The sequence below is a fragment of the Lutjanus erythropterus genome, chromosome 19 (assembly GCF_056507025.1).
Source record: "Lutjanus erythropterus isolate fLutEry1 chromosome 19, fLutEry1.hap2, whole genome shotgun sequence".
Classification (NCBI taxonomy): domain Eukaryota; kingdom Metazoa; phylum Chordata; class Actinopteri; order Lutjaniformes; family Lutjanidae; genus Lutjanus; species Lutjanus erythropterus.
The window spans coordinates 11557114-11575099 of record NC_139335.1 but is presented as its reverse complement, the minus strand read 5'-3'; the positions used below and the strand labels follow the sequence as shown (position 1 = coordinate 11575099).

Genomic DNA, 17986 nt, shown 5'->3' with positions numbered 1-17986 from the left:
CACCTGCCAACCTGTATCCAGGATAATCAACACTTTCCCATAAAATCCACCTGTTTTGCTAACATTCATATCGTACATTACAATTACAATATGTGCTTTTACTAGGAAGCACTGGGTGCTAATGAGAAGTGCTCAGTGTCCTCGGGTTCATCTTCGCCGTGACTCATTTAAGTGTGTGTTGTGCTGCAGGAGGGCAAGCCGGCGATGAAGCCAGTCATGGAGGAGTATGGTGATGACCTTTATGGAGACCTCTATGATGATCTCTCAGTTTCCACGGTAACAGTGGGCCCGAATGTTACTGAATATGAGGTAGGTTAAATGCAAATACGAGAAATGTCTTCACCTCAGCGCAGAGACACCGAGAGGTTATTTTTGGATCCACTACACCTGTCACTAATGGCGTTTTTCATTCCTTAACAGACTCTTGAATATGAAGATTACAGGAATGACACCGAGTCAGAGTATGAAGAGTACGAAATATATGAGGACGGCTTTGACTTTGCAGAGCGGGAACGAGCGAGGACGTGGGATGGAGAGGTAAATCTCAAAGTGAACTCATACATTAAGTGAGTGGTCACGTCTTCAATTGCCTGTGTCAAGTGATTTCTAACAGCCCACATCTATTCATCTGTTTCTCCTCCTCAGGCCAGCCTCAGAGCAGAGAAAGGCCAGAAGGGAGAGCCAGCTATTATTGAACCGGTGCGCTACTAGAAGCATTCAGTGAATAGTCTGAAGATTCAGTTATGAGAAAGGGAATAAGCTGATACTCTCCTAATGTACATTTCATTCTGGCTGTGCTTGTTTGTAGGGTACATTAGTGGAAGGACCCCCAGGTCCGCCAGGGCCAGAGGTAAGAAAAAAAGAAAAAATGACGTCTCTGTAATTGTACAGGATGTGACATCATGTAACAAACTGTCCATATGTGCTGCAAAATGTTTTAGATTCTTGTAATCAGGATGCAGGCTCTGTGTTTTCAGAAAGGAAAAACTACACACCTACACTACAATGCAATGCAAGATTGCTCTTTAATTTTGGAAGCATCCATTAACACACAATGAAGCTATATAAATAAATAAAAATGAAGTATTGTCAAGCACTTGTAGTTAGAATATGTTGTATAAGATTGTTATTTCATTGTTCGTAATGTTTGTTTGAGTGCTGTGAATGTTTGTTTCTCAGGGACTCGCTGGCCCAGCTGGACCAACCGGTCCTCCAGGTCCCAGGGGAGATCCCGGTGAACTGGTGAGTATGGATTAGGCTTGGACCTGGACCCAAGTAAAATACGTATTTAAAATACAAAATATGAGTAACCAGTGACAGTTTAAATTGGTGGTATTCTGAATACAGTCACTGTCTTTAAAAATGAGTAACAGAACTGAATACTTTCTTTGCTTTTGTTTGATTTGCTTCAAAATATATTAGAAATACACGTCACATAAACAGTTTTTTTTTTTTTTTAAGTGTGCGCCTGCAGTGCACCTGGCCCACACAGACAGGACACTGACAGGAATGCATTTTTGGAATGGAAATATAATGCAAAAGTTAATAACTACATTCAGAGTGACTCAGATAAACGGGCTCAGTAAGACAACTTTGAAATATTCCAAGTAATCCAAAGTATTTAAAATATTTAACTTAATAATTAATCTAATGGAATACATTACAAATTACATTTCATGGCATATATTCAGTCCGTAGTGGAATATGTTTTCAAACCTTCCCAACACTGGTCACCTGTGGGACAGAGCTGAGGGTTCAACAACCTCACATTGAAACATGTCCATGGGATCACAATGTCTTCATTCAGTCCTGAGCTGAACCTGCTGGACTTCAGGGACGGATGTTGACTCACACATGTTTGACCTGATTTTCTTGTGTGTGTGTGTGTGTGTGTTTGTGTTTGTGTGTGTGTGTGTGTGTGTCATTGCTCCAATGAGTGTATTTGTGCATGATTCATTACAATGGAACACATACTCACGCTGACAGATGCTCTGTCAATTCCCAGTTGTTGATGTTTTTTTTTTTTTTATCATTTTTGCTTTGCAAAGATGCTGATGGCAGTTTATTAGCATGTAGCTCCCCATTGTTTAACAAGCACATCACCTTCAGCCATTGTGCAAACATTCAGTAGCTACGCACATTACACTTTCAGCCCACATCACAAACAAACCTACTTTTTATTTGCTTATTTGAAGAGATGTAACAATGGTATCAGTGAATGCGGCATTGATATCAATAAATGTGTAAAGAATTAACAAATACAATAAATCAACAAATAATCTCTTTATCCGTGGCATTAAAAAGACGTGAATATGGGTCACAATCAAGTTTCTATTTGCTCTAAAAAAGTTAACTGAAACTAAAATACTAAAACAAAAGAATATATCACCTCTTTATATTGTGCATGTACCATGTCTGGTCCTTACTATCATAACTTCTCATGTAAACATTCATTTATAAGATTGTTTTCACAGTCTAGTGTAATTGTAATGTCACCTATGATGAAAAAAATACCACCTGTTCACAATTCACACACCAAATATGTGTTTTAACAAATGATGCCTTTGTATGGTATAATTTAAACTTGCAGTAGCCTCCAGGTCCTCCTGAAACACAGGTATTGGAAGTATTACATGTGAAGGAGTCAAAAGCACAGAGAGGGAATGCTGCCTCTCTTCGTGCAGCAGTGTGAGACTGTTTAACACACATAAGCCTCTCTACCAGTGATTGACACAAATGAATTAACTCATGGCTTTAAGGCTTTATGTAATACTTAACGGGACATCTTGTAGACATTTAGTGCTTCTGGTAGAAAATGATAAACCTGTATGGTTTGTTCTAGATTCTAACTTGATAACTAATTTTATTGCATATCCAGAATTTTTACATTGCAAGTGTCACTCATTTGACAAAAGACATTGATTCAAATTTCTTGTAATCACTAGTGGAGGAATGTCTTCTCCATTTGAATACTTATTAGATAACTTAAGCAGTAATCTGATAAACACAATCTTGACTCTGTTACATGAAATAACTTGTTAAAATGGATCTTTACAATGTGTTAAGAGAAGATAAGGTAGTGTGTGTGTGTGTGTTTGTGTTTGTGTGTGTGTGTGTGTGTGTGTGTGTGTGTGTGTGTGTGTGTGTGTGTGTGTGACATGCCCTGTGGAAATGAAGCAAAGGTTGTTCTTACAGTGATCAGATTGCAGAGCTGTTTTTCTCTCCATTTAGACCCTCTCCCCTTCTCTCACTCACACAAACACAAACACACACACACACACACACACACACACACACACACACACACACACAAGCAGTAGCTGATGCTTATCTTTTTCCCAATCCTCCCTTTTCAGGGTCCCCCAGGACGTCCAGGTCTTGCAGGAGTTGATGGGATCCCAGGTCCTCCAGGAACCCTGTTGATGCTACCAGTAAGACCTTAAAGCACACTTATGCCTACACACACACACACACACACACACACACACACACACACACACACACACACACACACACACACACACACACACACACACACACACAACATACCTTTTCCCAGTGTGGAGTTGTGGCATGACCACAAGGGGGGGCTGTGTGATTGAACTTCATTTACATTTGGGGAATCCTGCAGTGGGGACTGATTCCTCTTTTCCACTGCCTCCAGTTCCAGTATGGAGGTGATTCCCAGAAGGGACCAGTGGTGTCTTCCCAGGAGGCACAGGCACAGGCTATCCTGCAACAGACCAAGGTACATCTCACACAAACCTTCACACAGGCGATATTGTGCATACATTATCAGGGACTGCTGAGATTATCATCTTAAACTGTATGATGACCAGGTCTTACACGATAGAAAATATTCTGGGGACTCCTTAATGCAGTGTTTCCCAATCCTGGTCCTCAGGGCCCACTGTCCTGCATGTTTTAGATGTTTATCTGCTCCACCACACCTGATTCACATGATCAGCTCGTCATCAAGCCTCTGCAGAAGCCTGATAACAACCTGATCATTTGAATCAGGTGTGTTGGAGCAGAGAAACATCTAAAACATGCAGGACAGTGGGCCCTGAGGACCAGGATTGGGAAACACTGCCTGAATGTATGTCCCATGGAATAACTTGACTTTGTTAAATTGTTCTACTGAGTTATGTGACAGAACAACTCGAGAGAAATGTATTTGAAAGATATTAGACTTGAATTAAAAATATTTGCACCATGTCATAACAGAATACCCATGTAGAGAGGACTGCGTTTCATTAATTGAGTGACACAATGATTTGTTTATATAAATATATAAGAGTTATAGATTGCTAGATTAGAACATAATCTATGAACTATTTTAGATTAAAAAATGAAAATAAGGTGCTATGAAGAGTTTTGTAAAATAATCTCATGATAATTTGATAAGGTTGGTCATTTGAGTGACTGCTTTAATGCATCCTGTGACAAGATCTTATGTCTTGGGGCTGTTGTGTGCATGCTCACTGAATTAATGCTAATTTCTATGGTTCTGTAATCTTATATTTCATGAAGTCATAGCATCCCTTTGTTTTGTATGATTTACTAAATTACAATAAAAAAAATAATTTCAAAAAAGTGATCTCTTTGCATATTTGAGGCAAAAGGAACTGTGTTCAGCGCACATAATCCACCCAGTTGTGTTTTTTTCCAGCTGTCACTGAAGGGACCTCCAGGTCCTTTGGGTCTTACAGGGCGACCAGGGCCACTGGTAAGGCCGTCCTCTGACCTTGACCACATTTACATCACTCTTGTACCTTAAGGGCTCCTGCAACCTTTAACCCAAACTTCACATTGTGTTTGACCAGGCACAAGCTCTACTCTCTCCTTCCATCCTAACCTCATCATTATGCACGCACAGTGTGTTCAAATTGTTTGTGAAATCACTGCAGGGTTGCAAAAATGAACAGATTTGTAGGATGATTTGTTCTTAGCTCATTTGTATTTTGTTTGCATGGTGCCAAATTTAAGTGAAGAGTTGAATCATTCCTGAACATCATGTCATGCTTTAATGCATTCTTGTATTTTTATTTTGCAGGGTCTTCCAGGTCCCACTGGGCTCAAAGGAGACAGAGGCGACAACGGCCCTCCTGTAAGACCAGACATTGTTTTTACCTCACTCATACCACTCCTGTTCTGTCACACTATTCATTTTTTTGTCCCTCTTTTCACACCATTTTCCATTTGTCTTGCTATCTCTCCTTTCTCATGCAGGGACCACATGGGTTGCCGGGCCCTCCAGGAATTAATGGAAAGCTAGGAAAGAGGGTGAGATATCTAGAGTATTGTACAGTTCCACGCTGAAAACCTCTGTATCTGCATCTTGTGCTAAAAGCATACTGTGCTTGATGTAGTATAAAGACAAACCTATTTTAACTGGATTGTGCGTCTCATAGGGGCGTGCAGGAATGGACGGAGGTCGTGGAATTCCAGGTGAAACAGGCACCAAGGTAAACTCTTTGAGATCTCACTGCACTGCATTGCAGTAGTGATAATCGTAACTAATTGAGCTGCACCAACAACCCACAGTTTTTTTGTTCCAGCAAAGTATTTATGTCCTTACTGCATATTTGGATACTAGCTGTGTGTAAAATGCTACATTGCCAGTTGTTAGACTATATTCCTGATGTTTGGTGTTAAGTTTCTATTTATTCTTTTTCTTGTTTCCATGAGCACAACAATACCACACGTGTTTAGGCAGCAAGGTCTTGTATGATAACAAATCTCCACTTGCAAGTGTAAGGCTTTAAGTATCCAGCAGCCCACAGCTTATTGTATGTATTGACAACGAGGCAACTCAATACCTAACAGCTGCAGGAAGAGCTTAGTAAATAAATCAGGCTCCCTTGATGCCGGGTCTGACAGAACAGCAGAGTCTTTATCAGTCAAAGCAGCATTTTAGCAGACCTACAGCTAATCTGAGAGCTCCCTCTCCCCGACACAGACTCAGAGCAGATGGGAGGCTCTGCCAGGGGAGACTTGCAGTACAATTCTGCTAATTTTTACACATTACCATATGTGTGTGTGTGTTTCAGGGTTTAACGCACTTGCTTCTCTATTACTTTTCAGGGTGACAGGGGTTTTGACGGCCTGCCAGGTCTCCCAGGAAACAAGGGACACAGAGTGAGTTAGATTTGGTAACTTAACATTGTGACTGTGTTCATTTAGTCTTTCAGTCAGTAACACACCGGCACATCACACGTCGTATGGCAGATGTTTATTTGCATATTGTGATTACGATGATTGTTGTGATTTCTGTGATGACAGTGTACACTAAAAAGCATCTGCTTGATTCTGCTCTGATAGAAACAGAGCTTGCCTAAATGTCTTGAGGCTTGTAGCTAATGCTTTTATCTTGTAGGGGGACAGAGGAAAGCCTGGTCCTCTTGGGCCTGTTGGAGAGCCAGGAGAAAAGGTGAGTGCACAGTACTGTGCAAAATTTACTTACTTTACTTGCAACAGAAAACACATCCTGCAGCAGTGCTTTGTTTTTCTTAATTTTTCCATCATGCAAGGTTAAATGGGAGAACCTTTCCAGACCGATGAATCAATTCTACAAACCATTTAACTGGTAAAGCCACACGGATCAAAGCAGGCTTTACTGAAATGAAGTAACAAACTCCTGAATTTTTTAATTCCGCTATGCTTGCCTGAGTTTATTCAGCACTGAGGTTTGCAGAAGACATGAAAGCGGTGCAGTGCATCCCTGACATGGAAGTGAAAATATGAAAGATAGAAGCTCTGTCAAGATAGTATCAATCCATGCAGGCGGGCGGGTGAAGTTTAGAGAGCGGTCTATTAGTCTTTGCTCGAAGATAGTTGAGCCTTATCTGTCAGGCAGTGAATTTCTTTAATGAGCTATTTTCACAGATTATGTCTGTGGGGATATAAATGTATCCACGCCGGAGGTTGACTCAGAGAGGTGCATGAGATTTATGTGTTGAATCTGTTTTCCTCTTTGTTATTTTAGGGATCTGATGGACCTGTGGGGCCAAGAGGGCAACCAGGCGAACCTGTGAGTAACCACGTCTGGAAGGATGCAACAACGCTCCCTCATAATACACACACATAGACACTCACATCACAGCATACCACAAAATGCTACTGTTTATTGGCTTTCTTCACTAAAAATTCTGCCAACACTTTATACATGAATAATCATGAATTAATGTGTGACCTCATGCAAGAAAAAGCCTGGATTCATTCATGCAGTACTTCACAAACTATCAGGAATGTACAACAATTAACAGTATTTAATGTATGACTTAATACAAGAACAATTCATTACTTAATGTAACAACTAAGGTATTACAATCATCGGGATTTCTAAGCATTAAGTTTACATGATTTAATCATGTTTGTAGTTCTTCAATTAAAGGCTTTTCTGGATAGTTAGGGATTATGTATTTGTTTGTTATGGATTTGGAAAAAATACAATTGCAATTTTGATAGTTTATAGTATATAGTTTGTGAAGTGAGAAATCATGAGAAATCATCAACCCTAAATATAAAGTGTTTCCAAAATACTTAATGCAGAAGATGTGCTTATTAGGTATCTGCTTTGGGCTCTCAGTGATATGCTAACACAAAAACCTTTTTTCTTAGTGCAATCATAGAATCATAGAAACTAATGATTTCCACAACAAACCTTGGGGACTGTGGGAGATCACTGGATTTAAGCCAGAATCTTACAGAAAAACTTACAAGTACAAAAGCAACTGCTCATAATATACATATGCAAACACAACAGAAACCCAGCACAATGTTTTACAACACACAACAAATATAAAAACCTGGTCAAACCATATTAATGCAGGCCTGCCACAGAGTTCAGCCCAGCATTAAGAGAGAAAAGGTCAGCAGAAAAGCATGAACACAAATACATGCAATGGCTGTGTATTAAAAATCTGTCACAAAGATACCTGCAAAGTAACGTTGGATCATGGATCATGGAGTCCACAAGGATCTTAGGAGCACAGATGAAGAAGCTGTTTTTCTGTGTATCTCTGCGGTGAACCCTGGTTGATTGGTTATGACTCAAAGTCCATATTTCTCCCAGTATGTGAGGTTGGGTCTCAGCGGGGTTCTGTCCCTACAAATGGATCACCCAGCGCAGGAAGAAATAGACTGCCGTAAGACATGTTAGGAAAGCTGTGTTAAAGAACTCCAAACATACAGGGAAGGAGAGGAGTTGGCTGTTTTGATGTGAGAGAGGGAGCGATGGGAAAAGTGAGACAGCCAGAGACAAACGCAAGACAGAAATTTGGTTGGTGGTGAAAGAGATAAGAGAGATGGAGAGAGGAAAGAGAGACAGTCGGAGAGGGAAGAGATAAAATCCTGGCCTGAATGATTATATTTCCATATCAATCACTTCCCAGGAGATCACAGATGTGGCTTTGGAACAGGTGGCTTGGCCAGCCTACAAAGAGGGAGGCTGACAAAAACAGAGCACACAAACACTCACACAAACACAGGCTAGTGCAGTCTCCGTGGCTACCACATACACAACCAGATGCGCCCACACACACACACACACAAACACACACACAAAAATATATTATCTGTCTCTCCCTGTTTTTCACTCTCCCCCTCTCTCTTTAGTTGTGATTTGTGATTTAGTATTCCACACTCACTCCATCTCATCATGAATGCAGGTTAGCCGCTGACTATTTGCTGTGTTTTGTCTCCAGGGTCCTCGGGGTCTTGTTGGGCCAAGGGGGCCACCTGGCCCACCTGGCCAACCGGTAAGTCAACATCGCCTTGATTACAGATTCAGAGCTATTCAGTTCTTTCAACTCCATAAAAGGTCCTCTAGTTCATGGAACCATCAATATGCCACTGAGGATAAACAGGGAAGCTATTGAACGCTGTCTCTTTTTTCAATCAAACTTTGACTTTTCATCCATTATGCTCTGACATCTTGTATGTGTGCATTTTTTCAGGGTATTAGCGGAACTGATGGAGTACAAGGGCCAAAGGGCAACCAGGTCAGTCCTGCTACCTTCATAAACACATGAATCCACCAACATAACTGGCATGAAATACAACTGAGGACTGTGATACAGTAGAAACCTCTTGTAGTTATTTCAACCATTTTCTCTGCTTTTTCATGCAAATCACCATCTAATTGACACTGATATATTTATTACATGAATATGAAGTAATGAAACAGACATCATTTCTGAATTTGAATGACTATTAATAAATACAGTACAGCTATTTCAAATGCTTCAAGCCAACAAATTAAATTACTGTACTGTGTATATTTCAAATACACTATAATACAGTACTGTATGTAAAATATATCTTGTTTCACTGCTGCATTTCTGTAGCTGGTTTTTGATAATTTGCTATAATCTTCAAGGAAACTGTTTTTCATTGAGAGAAAATTACTTTCTTTTTTTTGTCCGAAGGCAGCAACAAAGGCAGAAGGATTCCTGCGAGGCTAATGGGTCTGAAGTTAAAAAACAGAATTAACATAGTTTTACATTTTTACATTGATACAGGCAGTTGATCACTGTAACCGTGGTCACTGTAAGAGGTTTCCACGGTATGTGTGAACTGTTTAAATCAAGCGTGTTTAACAGTTTTTTAAAAGTGATCTCAGCTGCAGAAACATCAGCTGGAGTGGCTTAGTGTGGCCTTCTAATGAACCAGTTAACCGGTCATGTGATGATGAGCTTATGACGAAGATCACGTGGAGGCAGAGTGTGTGACTCCCCGTGTGTGTTTCTTGTTGTCAGGGTCCGGCTGGAGAGATAGGGCCCCCAGGTCAACAGGGAAATCCAGGAGTTCAGGTACTGTACCAACACAAAAAATGTACCATCTCTATGGAAGTTAATCCGCTTAACACACACATATTCAAGTCATACGGATGAGTCTGGAATACATACAATCACTTGTGTGCGTACAAAACACATTTGCTCTTTTACGATTATGTTGGCATAAACACTTCCTATTTCTGACGTTTTTTACTTTTGCTTGCTCTTTTACAAGTTTATAAAACTCTCTGGTCTTTGGGGGATATGAAGTGTTTTTACAATCCAACTGCATGGTCATTAAAATGCATTAAAGAAGAAATCTGTAATACATCTGCTGTAATAAATCATAACATTACAACAAACATGTCCTCAGAGATCAAGGAAACATGCCAAGTTAAATTGCTTGTATCGCTGATAACAACACTCTGGCCCGTAACTTGTGTTATTGTTTGTCGAGTTCACATTAATGCAGAATGTTCACCAAATGAGCAAGTGTCTATTTATGAGTTGTAGATAATTTATACCACTTAAACTGAGCCATATGTTTATGGAATCTGGCAGGCAGAAGGCAGGTGATCACTGAACTGAAACTCCAGAGTGTGTTTTTTTATAGCGGTGTCTTTTGTTGTCGGTACAACAGTCTTAGCTTTACATGGATGGACAAGTGACAGTTATAAACAGCCGATCAGCTTACAGTGGAGGACTCACTGTCGCTTGCTATTGTCAAATTATAATGTCGCGCTCATCTTGTGCTCCTGCAGTGTTCCTGCAGCCTGCCTGAGCTGCCTCAAGTCTGGAGAGGAGGGGTTGGGGGGAAGAGCAACGAAATTTAATTTTAAAATGTAATCAGAGACATTACAGTCATATGAAGAAGATTTAATTATATTTTCAATTTCCCATTATGTCAACAATTCATCCAACCCCTAAGCTCACACAAGCACATCCACACATACTGTTGACAACTCTTACATGCGCACATAATCACATGCACACATACACAAAGACTCAAGCAAAACCTCAACTCGCAGCATTCTCCCAGTCTTGTGACACTTAACCTGATTGACGCTTTGTTCTGGTCCAGGGCTTGCCTGGTTCTCAGGGTCCCATTGGAGTGCCAGGAGAGAAGGTAGGTAGCATGTCTCTCACTTAATTTCAGAATTAAAGCTGTGACCCTGTGACCCCTGTCATCACATACCCAGGGGAGGCCGGCGGAGCTATAGAATACGACCCAACCACTTCTGGCTCCCATTCAGACAAGACACGGCTAGACAGGAAATCAATACACAAGAAACACACACAGGCATAACAGACACTAGGGACGGCCTTGGCCGGTGCTCATCATGAGGCTGGACTGATAAAAGAAAATACAAGTGGACTTAGTCATAAATACAGTGTGTTTGGTAGAGGAGCGGCAAAGTGGGAAATGTGGTGTCTGTTAAGAGTTCAGGTGATCATATCTGAAGCTCAGCTCCAGTATTCAGACCTGTCTCTGTCCTGTACAGGGTCCCCAGGGCAAACAAGGCATGACAGGACTACCAGGTATCGATGGTCCTCCCGTAAGTACTCACAGACACACAAATAGATAAATGCATGCATTGGCACAAACACACACAAACATGTATACTGTACCTTTCCACATCAAGTATCCACGTAACAAGCAGCAGCATCCAGGGCTGAAAAATAAAGCCAATGCAGAAGTGCCAAAAGCAGCACTTCCTCAAATGTGAGGCTGGTTCCAAAAGAGAGTCAATCCACACAGACCCCCCATATTAAAATGTCCAACTTTTACAGCCTGGTATAAAAAATGGTCTCGGGCCCTACAGTTAAAGCTACTACAAGGAACCTTCATGTTGTGTTGATTTTGGAGGCGCCTGTGAACAAAAGCAGTACTGTTTCCACTGTAATAAGCACAAAATATAATGTAAAAAAATAAAATTATCTAATTAAAAATCTCCCTTTGACTGTCTAATGTACTACTCAACATAAGTCTGCCAGGGAAAATGTAAACACAGACTCGTTTCAGCTGATTTCACTGAAAATCCGGCCTGGTGGCAAACATTAAGAACAGCTATATAGAAATGTCCAGTCTTCTTGCAGATGATCTTGTTTGCTTATGTAGGTCATATAGAGACATCAGTCATAAATTGAGACTGTTTCATAGCTAGTTAAAAATTCCTTGTAGTAGGTTTAATTTCCCTGTTCCAGACCACTGCATAGGGGAATGAATTTTAATATATCTCACACATTTACATTAAGCCTCAAAGTTATATATAATTAAGGGAATGCCTGCTTTGAGTGACTGGTGGGTGCCGTCGCAGATGGCTAGCTGCTTAGTAGCTGCTTCATTTGGCCGCCTCAGCTCCACTCATGTTCTACCTTTTCCACCATTTTGGGATGAATCACCTGAGTCAGGTTCTGCAAAGGTGGCAAGCCACCACACTGTGAGCTTCACACGGGCGCCTCAGAAACCTGGTGGTGACATCACAGAGGCTCTGTTCACTATTTATTATACAATCTGATATATACATATAAACAGAGAGTGCACTGCCGCTCAGTTGACAAGACATCTGAATGCAATGAGCTCTTTGCAGCGTTAAGTGATTAACTAGAAGAGTCTTCTCTTATTTCAAGGATCACATTTTGGCACAGGTCATTATCATTTTCTTGCATAATGGGTAAAAACATGCAGACTTACAGATCGATGTATAAGCAAAGAGCTACAGTACACAGTCTTCATCAGTTAGATCCAGATGGCCAGAATTTTCCACATAAAAGCCACATAATGCTTGACAAACAATCACACAAGCTGTATATGTAGACACAGAAGTTAGTTTAGCTTAAGTAGCCAAGAGGATAAAATTTGCCAGGCTACACTTTCTTTGGTCTGCCGCTAGGGGGACACACAAGGCATTTTTTGGAACTGATCCAAAGCCATGTGACAATCGCACAAGAATGAAACATCTTACAGCGCGCCTTTTCTCATCTCTGAAAACTCATTTTAGATCACAGGCAGACACATTTGAATGCATTTCACTTAATGCTCCTTCTGTTGTTCTGCAAAGCTTTGTGACACAATGATATTTTTATGGTGCTTTACTCTCAGTGCCGCTGGTGATTCCTCTTGTTCATTGGTTGGTTGCATTCAGAGATTTCCATCAAGGAGTGATACAATGATGATGTATCTGCAGCAGAGCTTAGTCAATCTGATTCCTGTTCTCCTGTTTCAGGGTCACCCAGGAAGAGAGGGCCCCCCGGGAGAGAAAGGCATCCAAGTGGGTAACTGTATATCTGATGCTTGTCTGCTGTAGATATTAAAAGTGCAATAGCATGCTTTTCTTGCAATCTGCCGTAATTGTGCATGCACTCACATCAGGTTACAATAATGCTTACACTTATCATTATAATCATTGTGTTCAGACTATGCCATCATCTTTATTGTACATGAGCATTAGCTCATTAGATTCAGCAGCACGCACTCATCAGCATCATCCACTTTTTCAGTTTGAAAACATTCACTGACAATAAAGGATAGAAACTCAGTGATTCAGTTCAATGATTTTTCACATTTGGCAAGAGAAATGCATTTTCAGGCTGCCGCTTGCTAAGAATACTTTGTTCTTTTGTATTTTTGTAGGGTTTACCAGGTGCACAGGGGCCTGTTGGGTACCCAGGGACCCGCGGAGTCAAGGTGAGACATAAATGCATCATGATCTCAGGTGTAATGTCCACTGAGATGTTTATTCCCTCGCACATTTCATTCTGCGCGCATGTCCTCCTGTGACGGACAAGCTGTTTGAGTCCATGACTGACAGGTGACAGGTGGAGGGAAAGCTCCCCGGCTCTCAAGGGGACTGCTAACAACAGAGTGAGGAACGTTTGACGGACGGGAGAAATGTCAGAGTCACACAGAACAGAGCTGCGTGCGGATGTGTGGAACAGTCCATTTTGAAACTGAGAAATAAAAGTGAAGTTGTCATGAAGTGACGTTCTGCTTCATGTTTGTGTTTGTCACATTTACACGTCTGCTATTTTATCTGGTAGTTTGGCACAAAATCCCCCAGGGGAAGCTTAAGGGAAGCCTGACTGTGCTGGCAATCATTAGTATGAAATGAATGTAAGGTCAAAAGCCGCTCAATAACAGAGCAATGTTAGGTCAAGAGAAAATCAATACACACTTATAAATCATTTCAGTGTTTTGAGATTTCTAGAAACACAGGCAACCAGTGATTTTTCCGTGTCCAGAATTTTAGAGAGTAGGTTTGTCAGTCACGATTCTTGTTAAATTAAGTGTTTTTTGTATTTGGAGTAGCACAGACATGCATCTTTCGCCAGGAAACAAAATATGATAGTTTTTGCTAGACAAGTTAAACTCCTTAAGTTCCCTCCAACCTTTAAGATGTGGAATAAGATCATACACATCATTAGGTGTTTGAGAAGATTGGCTATTCTACAAGAGGGTGTGCTCAGATATTTTATGCTATATGGAAACCTTTTTTAACCTATACAGAAAAATTATTTTCTGTTTGTCTTATACCCATTTATTATTATTATTAATGTAGGGATGGGTATCTGTTAGAGCAGGAACATGGAGGGTGTATTATGTCTTTGCAACTATATCTAGCATTTTATTTGCATTTTGTTTTGCTTTAAATGTCAATAAAAAGACTCTGAGTAAATGAAGTGTTTTCACAGGGAGCAGATGGAGTCAGGGGTCTAAAGGGGAGCAAAGGAGAGAAGGTGGGTGAAACAGATAGTGAGTCTATTCTGTTGCTTATTGTCAAACTGTGGAATGACTGAAGGACACTTGATGAATTATAATATAATGATGCCATTCATCATCAAAGAGCTTTCATTAGACATCGTCTCTCCTCAATGCATCATAGGGAGAAGATGGCTTCCCTGGATTCAAAGGTGACATGGGCATCAAGGGAGACAGGGTGAGAGCGGCATCAAATCAAAAGAGCCTCTGCATTCTTTTCTCTCAGTTATTTTCCCTCAGAATGGAAATAAAATAGTCACTTCCTTTCTACTGTCATTTGTGACTTTAGGGTGATAATGGAGCTCCTGGTACTCGTGGAGAGGATGGACCAGAGGGCTTAAAGGGGCAAGCAGGACCCATGGGAGATGCAGGACCTCTTGGGATAGCTGGCGAGAAGGTACACTACACAAAAGAGGAGGATAGGGAGATCGAACAGGCTGAAACCTCTTATTTAAACCTGCATTATGCTGCTGCAGCCATCATGATGTCGAGGTAGAATAGTTAGATTTCTTTAGCTCAGTTTTCAGCTGTGACAAAACTTTCTTATAAAATGAGTGTCTGAAAATCACTGAAATACTGAGCATATGGATTTTAATGCCCTCACATTTATTACATCTGGTTACAGCCTGCTCCTAAGGCAAGACTGCCACTGAACCAGTGCACATGTTTGAGCATTTAATCTTTCTGTCATCCCTATATGCATTCATTTAGAGATATCCTGCTGTACTGGTTCATGCACAGTCAGCAGTATGTCACAAAAATCTTAATGAAAGGGTTTTCATGCTCTTTTCTTTGTGTTTCAGTTTTTTTTTTCTTCCTCCCCTCTTATTCTGTCCGCAGGGTAAACTTGGTGTACCGGGATTGCCAGGATACCCGGGAAGACAAGGTCCAAAGGTGATTTAGCATTGATGAGCTATTATGATCAGTTAATGCGTCCTCTGGTTCCTTTATTAGATCTTTAACCAGCAAGATGTGTGTCTTTGGCTGGACTGTTTCCTGTCTGATTAAAAATAAAGGATGATAAATGGCTTATTAAAAAAAGGCTATTTTATTAATAGTTCATTAGTGACATCAATTCATTACATGTTGATGAATGGTGTATTTAAGGCTGTGTTGGGCTCATGGATTAGATTTGCTTTAATTTGATACAGTAGTTAATTATACGTTAATGAGACGTTGGGGGTGATGTGTGATGAATGGAAGGCTGAAGCTGATTAACCTCTACGTGTGTCTGCAGGGATCACTTGGCTTCCCTGGCGTGGCCGGGGTCCCAGGAGAGAAAGGACGAAGGGTGAGGACTGCGGTGACATTTGAAACCACATTGCATTCTGGCTGCTTCACAATATGTAAACTTTTCTACGTAGGATTTTTTGTAAAATAACTGAGTGATAAATAATTGTTAACCTCTACACCGCAGGGTCCAGCGGGTCAGGCAGGGTCTGGGGGCCAAAGAGGTCCTAATGTGAGTACAGCTATAGTTGATGTACATCATGTTTTTTTCTGAATGTATAAAGCTGTATTTGCTCTAATTAGATGCCATCAGTTTACCGCAACTTGTGGGAGGCACACTGTTACATCACTGCAGTGTTTTCACATCAGCAGACGTTTATCTTCCACCTCCAGATGAGTTATGAATGTGCTAATCAGACTGTTGTTTGTTTTCCAATAGGGAGCTCGGGGGGGAAGAGGAGCAAAGGGTCCCACTGGAAAGCCTGGAGAAAAGGTGATCTCAGAACGAAGCACACACACACACACACACACACACACACACATCAATATAGACAAAGACATATGCGCATGGAGTTACACTCACATAAACACACACCTGGCTGTCTCATAAAGTATGGATGAATGCACCTATCGAACTGGAGCTGGTTGTTGCTGTTCACTTCTAGCTGACAGGCCATCTGGTGCAGTGAGGAGCTTCTGTCTGGCAGGGGAAGCTTCAGTTTACACTCTCACCCTTAAAGACCATCCTGGGAAAGCTAAAGATTTGTTGGCGGGGAGAAAACGAAAAATGTTTGAGTGGCTGTTGTTTTTTGCACAGAAAGAGAATGTGTTTTATTTGTCTTCTGCCTCATCCACCTGGTAGGGCTCTGCTGGACAAGATGGTCCTCCAGGATCCCTCGGAGACCGGGTAATCTTCTGACTCTTGGATAATAAGTAAATAAATGTACATACCCTGCTTAAAGCTGCTACAAAGAGGTTTTAAGTGGATATGAAACAGTCTCAATTCATAACTGAGGCCTCTAGACCTAAGTAAGTAAATGAGACCATCCCTTGTGAGAAGATCAATTATTTTTATTTAGTTATTCTTAATGCCTCCCACTTGGTTGGACTCTCCATGAAATCAGATGAAACAAGACTGTGTTTACATTTTCCCAAATTATAGTAAATAGTATATCAGGAGTATAATTATAATTAGATTTATATGTTTTATTATCTTGTGGTTATAATGGTGGAAACACTACTGATTTTGTAGCTTTAAATAAGATCATAGATCTGACTGAGACAGAAAATGTTGACAATCTGTATTATTATTTTCTAGGGTCCCCAAGGGCCACAGGGAAGAAATGGTGAACCAGGACCTAAAGGACCTAATGTGAGTGGGCTAAGATATTTGCTCTGTGATTTAATGTTACTCCTTTTTTTTTTTACTTCATCTAATGTTTTATTCTCACCTTTGGTCATGTTTAGTTTGTTACAATAATGTAAGAAAATGCTTCCCTTTCAGGGTCCACCTGGAAAAGATGGATTACCAGGTCATCCAGGCCAGAGAGGGGAGCCAGTGAGTCACCTTTAATGTCATTAAATCTACATATTCGGTATACAGGTACACCTAGTTAGCTTGGGAACCAGACGAATCTGTGAGCTCATGTTTTTATCTGGCAGATTCGTCTTGCCACCCTCCCAGTCAGACAGATTTCCACCAGTCTTGGCCAATCACAACTGTTTATTTAATATGGGGTGGGTTTGATATGATGACAGAAGAGTGTCACCAGTTATTTATTTATTTTTTATTTTACCTTTATTCAACCGGGCAAGTCATTAAGAACAAATTCTTACTTACAGTGGCGGCCTGGCAAAAGGCAAGAGCATCTTGAATAAAAGGGGACAGGGACTAAAAGGAGTTTCAGGAGAAAAAAAGACAGCAACACACACAACGCACATTACATAAAGGACAAACAGTATAAAACAGCCACGGGCAGGTGGCTAACAGACAGCAGCATAAGGTACTACCTTAAACAATAAAGTAGCACACACATACAGTAAGACAGACAGTGAAATGCAATAACAGCAAGAACAAAACAAGCAAAGCAACAAATAGCAACAAATAAACAAGCAGGCAAGCAACAAATAGCAAGGCAGACTGGCAGAGTAATAACAATAGCAGCAAAAAGAACAAGGAGCATGCGATGGCAAACAGAGAGTAGCCGGCAGACAGAAG

General features: G+C 40.8%; 1 protein-coding gene across 1 annotated transcript in view; it reads left to right on the top strand.

The window, feature by feature from the left end:
* Nucleotides 1-17986, top strand: part of col5a3a (collagen, type V, alpha 3a) — a 59369-nt gene that overhangs the window by 23702 nt on the left and 17681 nt on the right. Inside the window, exons 7-37 of the mRNA XM_084745279.1 lie at nt 190-309; nt 421-537; nt 646-699; nt 809-850; nt 1180-1242; nt 3357-3431; nt 3665-3748; nt 4673-4729; nt 5057-5110; nt 5233-5286; nt 5415-5468; nt 6088-6141; nt 6380-6433; nt 6989-7033; nt 8709-8762; nt 8961-9005; nt 9762-9815; nt 10861-10905; nt 11282-11335; nt 13007-13051; nt 13414-13467; nt 14472-14516; nt 14663-14716; nt 14828-14935; nt 15379-15432; nt 15776-15829; nt 15956-16000; nt 16208-16261; nt 16631-16675; nt 17087-17140; nt 17273-17326. Of these exons, the coding sequence (XP_084601405.1) occupies nt 190-309; nt 421-537; nt 646-699; nt 809-850; nt 1180-1242; nt 3357-3431; nt 3665-3748; nt 4673-4729; nt 5057-5110; nt 5233-5286; nt 5415-5468; nt 6088-6141; nt 6380-6433; nt 6989-7033; nt 8709-8762; nt 8961-9005; nt 9762-9815; nt 10861-10905; nt 11282-11335; nt 13007-13051; nt 13414-13467; nt 14472-14516; nt 14663-14716; nt 14828-14935; nt 15379-15432; nt 15776-15829; nt 15956-16000; nt 16208-16261; nt 16631-16675; nt 17087-17140; nt 17273-17326 (1845 nt within the window). The remainder of the gene's footprint in view (nt 1-189; nt 310-420; nt 538-645; nt 700-808; nt 851-1179; nt 1243-3356; nt 3432-3664; nt 3749-4672; nt 4730-5056; nt 5111-5232; nt 5287-5414; nt 5469-6087; nt 6142-6379; nt 6434-6988; nt 7034-8708; nt 8763-8960; nt 9006-9761; nt 9816-10860; nt 10906-11281; nt 11336-13006; nt 13052-13413; nt 13468-14471; nt 14517-14662; nt 14717-14827; nt 14936-15378; nt 15433-15775; nt 15830-15955; nt 16001-16207; nt 16262-16630; nt 16676-17086; nt 17141-17272; nt 17327-17986) is intronic.